Source organism: Alligator sinensis, unplaced genomic scaffold (genome assembly GCF_000455745.1).
Source record: "Alligator sinensis unplaced genomic scaffold, ASM45574v1 scaffold221_1, whole genome shotgun sequence".
NCBI lineage: Eukaryota > Metazoa > Chordata > Crocodylia > Alligatoridae > Alligator > Alligator sinensis.
This window is the reverse complement of record NW_005841948.1, coordinates 3,068,815-3,079,517: the sequence shown is the minus strand read 5'-3', so window position 1 is coordinate 3,079,517 and position 10,703 is coordinate 3,068,815. Positions and strand designations below refer to the sequence as shown.

The 10,703-nt window shown below is 39.7% G+C and overlaps 1 protein-coding gene across 1 annotated transcript in view; it reads left to right on the top strand.

Moving 5' to 3' along the window:
- Positions 1–10,703, top strand: part of CUNH10orf67 (chromosome unknown C10orf67 homolog) — a 97,522-nt gene that overhangs the window by 28,952 nt on the left and 57,867 nt on the right. The window contains exons 7-8 of the mRNA XM_025199710.1: positions 9,024–9,168; positions 10,417–10,475. Of these exons, the coding sequence (XP_025055495.1) occupies positions 9,024–9,168; positions 10,417–10,475 (204 nt within the window). The remainder of the gene's footprint in view (positions 1–9,023; positions 9,169–10,416; positions 10,476–10,703) is intronic.

The window sequence follows — 10,703 nt, the reverse complement described above, 5'->3', positions numbered from 1 at the left end:
TTTCCCTAATTGCCCTTGTGCCCTAATCATCTTACATTTGATGACTTGATGTCAGAGTTGTGACAGAATGGGTCTGGAGATGGAGTTTGGAGAAAGACAGTCCTATGCATCAATTTAAGTCATTTATTTGTTTAGTGCACAAGTTTAAAGAATTTACCATATAAAATGCAGTAAGTTCTGGAGAAGATTTGCCCTAACAAAGGAGAAAAGGTAATTTTGTATGAAAATGCTTGTCAGTACACTTTAGCTACTAGTCCCACTTTTTAAGTGGTTGGGGAGTTCCTAAATCAGGGGTCAGCAATGTTTTTGGCTGGAGTGCCAAAAACACCCCAACCTCGACCCACACTTCATCTTGACATACCAGGAGCAAACAGAAGGCGAGCTGCAAGGGGCCCATTCCTCATTGCTGGTAGTGGGTGGAAATACACCTCTGGGCACACAGTGTGGGAGCAGCCATGGTTGCGGTGCCCCAGACCTTTTCCTGCCGTGTGTCCTGAGGTATGTGTGCAGCTGCTGCCAGCCACAGAGCCTAAGCTGCTTGCAGTAGGAAGTATTCAGGCTGCAAACTGTTACGCCAGTGTCCAGTGCCCCAGCTGTCCACCTAGAGGTGTGTGTGCAGCTGCTGTCACATAGCCTGGCCAGGGCTCCTGACCCTGGTGCAGCTGTTTGCAGCTTCCTGGCTGCCTGCCACAGCTGGCCTGGGCTCTGGGCAGCTGCAGCAGGCGGTGTGCAGGATGCAAACAGCTGCACCATTGTCCGGAGCACCGGCTCCATGACAGCAGCAACTACACGTGCCTCCCAGGGAGGATGGGGTTGGGGGAGAGGGAAGCTTTCCACCCAGCCCAGCCACCACAGTGCCAGTTGGCACCCTATGGACCTGACCCCCCACCCCCCAGTCTAATTATAGTGCGACCCAGCCTAGCTGCTCCCCTTACAGCCCCTGCAGGATGAGCCAGAGAGGCTGGGCAGCAGCAGCAGTAACCAGTGCAAGCAGCAGGCAGGGTTGGAACCTCAGCGGCTACCACCCCCCGCCCCGTGCCCTGCGTTCAAATCTAAACTCCACCCCCAACCCACACCCCTTTGGGATGGGATGGAGAGCTGGCTCTAAGAAGTGGAGAGGAGCACAGTGCAGCCCAGCCATGTAGCGGTCCCTGCTAGGGCATGCAGACATGGCGGGGCATGGGAGTAGCAGTTGGAAGGGTGCAAACAGCTGCACCAGTGTCTGGAGCCCTGGCACTGGCTCTGTGGTGGTAGTGGTGGCTGCATGGGCTCCTCCAGGTGGACAGTGGGGAAGGGGCCGGAGACATGCTTGCAGCCACTGCTGCCACAGGGCCTGGCCTGGGCTTTGGAATCCAGTGTAACTGTTTCCAACCTCCCAACTGTCTGCCACCACTGTCCTGGGCTATGGGCAGCTGCTGCCTGCCACGGAGCCTGAGCTGCTTGTCATAGGGCTTGCAGCTTCCTGGCCACCTGCTGTAAGCAACCAAGGCTCTGTGGCTAGCAACAGCTGCCAGGAGCCCTGGCCGGCTGTGGCATGCCGAGCAAAATGGCCTCATGTGCCATGCTCTGGCATGCAGGCTGGGGGTTGCCGACCTGTCCTAAATACTCCAAAGGAGGGTCATGTAGAACCTCATATGTGAACAAATGCAATACCAATCCTATTTACATTTTGTGATGCTTCATAAAATATACTTGCTGGGAGGTACAATAAAAGGTTTAAATAAATCTGAAGAATATATCTGCCAATCTCAGACTAATTTACATAAAAACCCTCTAGACACATCCAGACGTGCGTGGACATTTGGTCCCCTGGGGGCAAGTAGTGGTGGCACACCTTGTGCAGCCACTCCTTGTCCTGGGGAACCCCCATACTTTGGCACATAGCAAGTTGCCCCCGGGTGGGGTAAGGGAGGCTAGGGTCGGCACTAGGCTGGCCCCTGCAGCCTTACCTGGGGTCCTAGGGGCCTCCTGGGGCTGCAGTCACAGCAATTCTGCCACGCAGATCTTGGCTGGCAGCAGAGTGTGACTCCAGATGGCCAGACTCTGCTTTGCAGCAGTGTACTCTGGCTGAGCATGTGTTGCTCTGGGTTTTTTTCCAATTTTTTTTTTTTTGACCCCTGGATATCCAGAGGTCAAAAAAACCCACAGAAAAAAACCCAGTGCAGCGCATGCTTGGGCAGTGTGCCCTTGCAGCATGGAGAACATTGGACTATGCGGCATGTGGTGCTGCAAACATGCTTGCGGCACCATATACCGCAAAACCGTGCTTGTCTGGACACACCCTCTGAGTTTAATACTAAAGTTATAACCAATATAAGCTTGTTATTGTGAGAATTCATATGTTACGCTGCTTAGTAAATTTAGGAGACCTTTTAGAAAAAATTCTGTGAATGTGGGTTCTATTTGTTCCTGTGAATTCAGGCACACATTCAACATCAATTGACAGCAGACAGTGATTTGCATGCTTAGGAATTCTGCTTAGTGAATTATCCTCAAGAGATGCCTCAGATGAATCATTGTTATTTGATTCAGGTTGCAAAATTCTATAGTTATCGTAAAACCAGTATTAGAAATCTTAGATTAAATCAGATGGCTAGATTAATGTCTTTTAGAACCTGATAATGCATGCTAAACAAGGTTCTTCAACCATCCTAATTAGGTAAGCAGTTGTCAGTGACAATGCCATATGTAGACAAAAAGGCAAAGAATTCAGGGAAAGGGACACAAAAGGTATGTGTATACAGCCTGTCTCCTAAGCCTGGAACTGCCATTGACCAAATAAGTCCTGCCCAGTTATTCAGGTGTACCAAAGGGCTTTGTTACACGTTACACTGAGATGTACAAATGTTGATCAGTGTTAGTGCTAGCTAACTTTGGAGCAGTCAGACTTCAGGCCAGCAGGGGCCTGGAGGACTGAAAGGTAAAAATTCCCCCCATCCCTTTCCAGGTTTCCCCTCTGCCCCCTGGGGCTCTCCTGGTTCCCCCTCACCCCGCCCTTGCCAAGCACTGTGGTGGGGTCTGTTATCAACTCTATCAAACTGGCAAACATGATGAGTTGCTTCTTATGCACTTTTTTGAAATATAGGAAAAGATAGACTGTAGTGTTAAGTAAAACTTGAACTTGTGAGGTACACATTGGATGTTTCATGCAATCAGTCATAAATTATCATTAGAATTTCTAAAAAATTCAGATGATCGTTTTCTAACTCACAAGGTATTGAACCCAACATGTAGTAACACTATTTTGCACCTCATAATTCATCGTGGGGCTGGAAAGTAGTGATTGCCTATGGAGCAGTGATTGTAGCCTGATTACAGAGCAAACAAAGAACAATTTCCACCTGAATAAAGGTACATAATACCTTAAAAGAGCTAAATTGACAAAGTTGCGGAAAACTGAGCAAGCTTGATTGTGAAGGAAAATTTCAAAAAATGTGGAAAAAAGGCAAGCTCTTCAGCAAAATAACGTGGGCCTACATCCAAGAAAGAAGGCAACTTTGGCTAAAAGCCCACATAGTTAAAAGATCGCGTGAAAACTGGAAATAGAAATACAATAATTAAATAGATAGCAGCCACTATACATTGGAAGTTATAAATTGTCAAAAACTGAAAAGTAAAGTTAATGACATCAGAGAAAATCTATAGCAGTCAGGGCCAAGGACAATACGAAGAGATTTAAAGTGTATTGGGAGCAAAAGAATTCCTAACACAAGTAAAGACCCATTGGTAGTGAAGATAGTAAAATTATTAATAATGATGTAGGAAAAAGTGAAGTGATCTATCAAAATTTCTATTCTGTACCTGGTATTAAGCAGGATTTATGATAGAATCACAAAGCTGGAAAGAACCAGAAGGATCATCAACCTCTATGATATAATCAGGCTGCATCATGTGCTTATATCACCCGCATGGAGTACTATCCAGTCCTTTAGAAACCAAGAATATTAAACATTTGCTAGAGATGAACAGTTTTAAATTAGGAGACTCAAATACATTGGGCTCAGGAGTCCTAAAGAACTAGCTGAGCAAACCTCTGCCTTGGTAATAAGTATTAGACAAGGAAGGAAATTCCAGAATACTGGGTGATTATGCCAGTATTCAAAAAGAAGCAGCAAGATGACTTGGGTAACAACAGGCCAAATAGTCTAACATCAATAACAGGCCAAATAATTGAAAATTTGATAATTTAATTAGGGGTAAAAATAAAATTGATGCCAGTCCACATGCGATAAGCAAAAAAATATTATGCAACAAATCTACTTTCATTCTTTGAGGAGATACATTGGTTTATAAATGCATCTGCATTATATTTGTGTAAGGAGTTTTCCATAGTATTTCCTGGTGGTCTCATTAAAAAATGTAATATTTTACAATATCAATAAGTCAAAAATTAAATGATTTCAAAACTGGCAGAGTGACAGACCTCAAAAAGTAATCAGCAATCATGAATCTTCATTAAATATAGCTGTTTTTCAGGGATTCTGCAGAGATTGATGCAAAGTCAGACACTATTCAATATTTTAATCAGTAATCTAGAACAGTGGTTCTCAACCTTTTTTGTACCAGGACCCACTGGTAAACATCGATGGCCAGTCCCAACCCAGTGCCCCTCCCTCCTGCCCCACTGTCCCCCAGCCCCAGGCCCCAGCCCCACAGTGTGTGGGGCTGGAGAGGGAGGCATGGGGGCCCCAAGCAGCCTCTTCCAGGCTGAAACTCTGCCAGCCTGCAAGGGAAAAGTCATGGTTTCTCCTTTAAAGGACAATCCATTTTTAAAGATTGTTCTCAACACTTTCATGTATTCTTATGACCCACTTTTGGGTTGAGAACTGCTGATCTAGCAGATAACATTTGTAAATGATGCAAAGGGCACTATCTCCAAGACAGTAGTCTTACAGAACATTTTGAATTGCTTGGTTAACTCACCCTAGACCTTCTAGATGGGACCAGGAAAGCAGTGACTGACAGATTATGGGGTTGAGTGGACAAGAAACTCAGCATGAATTCAGAGTGCAATCCTTGAATGAATGAGCAGAAGAGAATGGGGATTTGTAAACTCGCTCTATGTCCATACACAACACTGGTGAGATTGGAATGCTGCATCAAATCCTGGTGTTAGCACCTAAAATAGGATGTTGAAAATTTGGAGAGGGCACAGAAAAGAGCCACAAAGTGACTTGATGGCTGTAAAAATGTCTCATGGTAACAGATTTTAAAAGTGCAATCTCATAACAGAAGAGTGTCAGGATGAGTTGAATTTAGTTTGTCAAAAAAATGATAGCATGTCTATAGAGACGACCGTGGCAGATTGTGGGGCCTGGGGCAAATCAGTCTGTGAGGGGTCTGGACACGGGGCTGGTGAGGACACGTGCAGCTGGACACGAAGCTGGGCCAGCTCTATGGGCCCCTCCCTAAATCCCTTTCTTCACTCTTTCTAAAGCAAAAACAAATACATTGTGTGCTCTATAAAACACTTTCCTCAGGTATACTGGGCCCACCTCTGTTTATTCAGTTCTTGTCATTCTGCAAGCATGCGGTTCCTGTCATCCAGTTCAGGACAGGTGCCCCCCTTCAGTTAGAGTGTAAGTTCAGCCTTCCTGCTGGGATCCTCTGGAGCTTTTACCCATTTTAGGGTTTCGAGAAGACAAAAAGAATGAAAAAGGAAAAGAATTAGGAAAGCCAAACAAACATTATTTGGCTCTGTATTATGGAAACTGAGTGAAATGTAATGGTCTGTGATATGCAGGAGGTCATGTATGTCCTTATGGTTCCTTCTGGCTTTAAACTCTATAAATACATTAAGTATCTAAATATAGTAATTGTAAAAACTAAAATTGTAAACACACCACTGGAGTGTCAAAAGGCTGAAAGTATGATTACAAGTGAAAAGGAGGTCTTTTTCTCGTAATCAATGCTAACTCAAGTTTATGTTTTTAAATAAGTGTTTGCTTTCCAAGATTACATCTTGTACAAGTGCACCCTCTTGTGGTATAAATAAGAGTCAAGTACCTGAATTATAGCTTGAACCGGGAAAGGTGCATAATAATTTGAATGGCAGCTTTCAAAAAATGATTTTTCCTCTCAGGTTAACCATGCAATATACACAAAAGGGAACAAACTTGCCCATCTTTATATTATATAGTTACAAGATTTTAAAATGTTAGCCTTTGGTACTATGATTGATGTTGTTTTTATTTTATATGACATTTAATTGCAGTATGTCTACATAAATAATTACAACTGATCTTAAAAATGCACTTTAATTGTTTCTCACACTGGTATATCTATAAAAAGAATATAGCTTTATATATTCAGCTACAGGAATATATATTCTTCTACCCTTACTCAGAAGAACTATTCAGACTAGGGTACTATTCAGTTTGATTAAGGGTGAGTGAGTCTAACCTAATTGTATGTCATAGTCCAAAATGATGTGGTCTATTTGTTTCTTCAATTCCATTAGAAATTTACTCAAAGGGGTCTGCAGTTCAGATCCTTTAGCAACAGTATATTTATAGTCTTTAAAATAAAGAAAAAGTTCTATGCGTTGTTTTCTTAAAACTTATTTTATTATTAGGGAAATCATTGACTGGATGAAACAGAACAGAAATTGTATATATAGAGAGTTTAAGCAATATTTAATCATGTTATAATTGCCTTCCACTTTCTTGCTCTTTTTGCTTGCGTGATTCAGTTTAAAGTTTAAGCCAGCCAAACACTATTGCAGTGGGCAGATGGTAGAGAGAACACTGCCACAAAACCTGCCACTCAAAGTGTAACAGATGACTGTAGCTGCAGAAAACTGTCCCTTTGTTCATTTTGCTAATGAGTGTCCTCATTGCAGCAGGAGACTGAATAGATAATTATTTGCAGTTCTTGTTTTTAACAGATGGTGGAGCTAGAGCTAAAGGTTATCCACCTAACCAGCACAAACTATAAATTGATCTTTGAGTAAAATAATAATTCTCCTATATTTTTCCAAATTACTTATCTAAAACAATGAATGAAAAAAGACTGTACATAGATCATAAGCCATCACCTTAAAATATTTTATCTTCAGTTCACATGATTAATTAAACAGTTTCTAGGGTTTTTTTCTTTATGATAATGGCAGCTCCTCATGTAATCATCTGTTGATGCTCAAATTCTGCCAGGGCAAAGGACTAATGCCTAAGCCTATTAAGGTCCGTAACAGTTATTTAAAAGGTCTTTTGAAATTGTAAATTTGTTTTGTAATGGTTTAGAGTTGGGCAGTGTCAGAGGAGAATGCTAACTAATCACTCAAATATTGGATTTGCTGTTTTATGAACAACCCCCCTGCAGTTTGTTAGAGACTTCCAATACAATTTCCAGTGTTTTGGTAATAGTACTGAATTAATTCCAGTGTACTTATTAACTGGTAAGAATAATTCAATATCATTAGTTAGAACAAAACCTTTTTAAAAATAATTCGCTGTGAAATACCAGTCATTCAGGATATATATACATCTTGAAAATCTATCAGACAAATTTAACATAATTTTATTTATAATGTTCAACTCTTATATAAATAGCCACTTTTTAATAGAAAACAAAGTGGGGTCACAAATTAATACCGGGGTGAATTTTTAAAACTATACAATCTAACTACATGATTTTCCCATAGAATCGTTCAGAATTTTCTGGCTAGAACTTTGATCGTTTATTCCTAAAATTTTGAGCGCCAAAGAGACTGCGTGTTTTATGAGGAAAGGACTAAATATTAGTCACAAATCTGGTTCTCATTTCTGGTAGACATGTCTTAAAAAAGCACAAGAGTTTTATTTCAAAAGTTTTTGACACCAGATTTTTGCTTATCATCATCAGGTAAGGTAGACAAAGAACTTCCTCTTTCAGATGATTGTTTCTGAAAAACAGAAAAATAATAACTTACATTTCCTTCAATAAATAAAGAACTTATTATCCTGTGCTTTGGGATTTTTTGATTTTTGTTTTTTGGTTTTTTTTATACATATAGTTTAAAAGCTTTCAGAATTTAGTTTCATATTCTGGTATTTCTATAACATTTCTGAAAGCTTTTCTATAATTTTAAAAGAAATATGTGGCAGTAAAATCTAGACAGCCATAAGACAATATATTCAAATGTTTTCAATAGCTTTGAAGCAGACAAGAAAAAAAGAGTAGCTGTCCCAATAAGCTTCAGTTGCATAAGAAGTCTTTTCCATAATGGACGTGGCAAGATTTAAACAAAGGACACGCATAATAAAAATGTAAATGAGTTTGCTTTACTAAAACTATAACTTTAAAGTCTTTTGTTGTATGTTATCCTGGAACCTTCTTACAAGGTAATCACTGTTTGCATAGAGATTTAAACCGTAGTCTTCAATAGCATTAAACCCCTGCACGGTTTATGTGTGACAGGCATGCAAAGCCATGTTAATGTTCAGAATATGAATTGCCTCTGGGTGGCTCCGACACCAAGTAGAAAACCAACTGTGTTGATATCAGAAGGCCTGATGGACTCCATGCGGCTCCCAGCCTGAAAACTTCACCACTTTGACATGTGATGTGCTCCTCATGACACTGGCAGCACTGTCACTGAGAAATGGCACAAAGGCAACAAGCCCCCCTCCTTAGCCATGCACTTTGCAACCCCCTGGTGTTGCCTGTCCACAGTCTCTCCTGCCTGCCTAGTTACGGACAGCGCTTCATAAACACAGAGGGAAGTGTGGGTGGATAGGCCCCAGCTGCCTTCCTGGACACAGCCTCCATAATAAATTGACCTGAATGATGAGGGCACACAAACAGTATGATATGCATTATTCCTGTCAATAAAATGTCCCCATGTGTTATGGTCTTTGTGTATAATGTACTGCATTCTTTTTTTCTAGCAGGATCCTATTTAGTCTCTTGACTTTTTGGTATTCATAACTTTGTAATAGAATTCAGAATTTATATGATACTGTGTTTATATAATATTATACTTGTGAAGCATATTTAAATCCTTAATTGCTTGTTTAGAAACACGGAGCTTCTTAATCTTTCAGATTATCTTTGAAGATGATGACCAGGAGAAAAAAATGCTTGAAAAAGAAAATGAGGATTTCAAGCAAGAGGCTTCTAGACTGTATGATATGATTTTGCATCTTGAAAATTCTCTGAAACTGAGTGAAAAAGAAAATAAAAAATTAGGTAAACTTATGAGTTATTAGACAAATTAAAGTATGATATGTATTAAATTTTGTTAACATTGAAATGCAAAGCCAATTGGTAAAATGTCCTGGCAAGCTATTCTTTGACTCTCCATTTGCTTGCTTTATATTTTTAATGGTTCTAAACTCTTATATATTTACAGGGAAATGTGTATATATTTATTCTTAAATTAATACATATATTTACATACTTTAAATATAAAGGGATGTTTCTTAATGGATTTTGAGACTTTTAATGTGGGTTAGTAATATACCTGGAGATTATCAATCATAATACTAATATATTGTAGTTTGTAAACTTACTGAAATTTGAAAATATGTATCTAAACATTTGTAAATGGTGTAACTTACTGCTAGTCTCAATCTAATTGTCTTAACATGAGGAAAATGTACTCTGCATAGAATGGTTTTGCATGTACCTGTGTTAACATATGCTTTCTTGAAAAATAATAGTTTTATTTTTGTGTAAAAGTCTCTTAGAAGAAGCAGTTTCTTGTCAAGTTACTACCATTGTTTCCAGCGCATATATTTATTAGTTTTAATAATAAATATATTATTAAAACTAATAAATGTGTTTTGACTGCTCTGAAATGTGTGTGTAAATGTGGTTATGTGCACACTAACAAGTTCAGATAATCAATACAGAGTATAACTATAATCTTTACTTTTAAGTTAGTTCTTGCGTAGCACCAGTGCTAGACCATTCTTGTGGAAAACTAAAAATCTATGACATTACAACAGAATTAGTGCAATAAAGTTGGCTTCTGACTTCTGTATGTCCAAAGAGATTAAGCACAGTGGTACCTTTTATGGTAGAATGATGAATTTAACATAAACAATATTCCTTATTTCTGCTTATTATCTGATCAAATGGTGCTTCTTATCTTCTGATAGTTTTGTTTGAGCAATAAAGAACCACCTGCTAAAGTACTTTGTACTGGCTGTGACTAACAGCAAGGATGTCTAGAATTAGTATTAATGAAAAGCTGTGGGCACTCAGTCACACTTGGCTCTTGAACTTACTTCTTAATCTCTATCTGACCAGCCGGCTGAACAGCAGGAAGAAGGCTGTGAATGTCAAGGGCGGTTGTGAAGGTCACAGTTCTGCCAGGATTTTCATCTAGTGTGCATTCCAGTGGGCTCATAGACTGACCTGAAGCACACGATATGAATACATCGACCTAGGCATGTAATTTCATGGTCTGCCTTTCTCCCCCTTTACTTTCAGATACGAAAGTTCGAGATATGCAATTAAAAATGGAAAATGATGAGAAAACTGTTATAAAGGTACTGTACTTTTTAATATTGATGAATAACTCTCTAAGCATAGGCTTTGGTTTTTGACAGAGTGTCATCCAAGTAATGTTAGAAAACTGAAAAAGTAGACTATACCACTTGAGTTGTTTGCAGGTTTATGGAACTCATTATTGCTTATCAATGAGCTAGTATTCGTCCCTTCTTTAGAATATAATGAATCAGTTTAACTTTATCGTGTTCTATCACCAGTATTCTTGT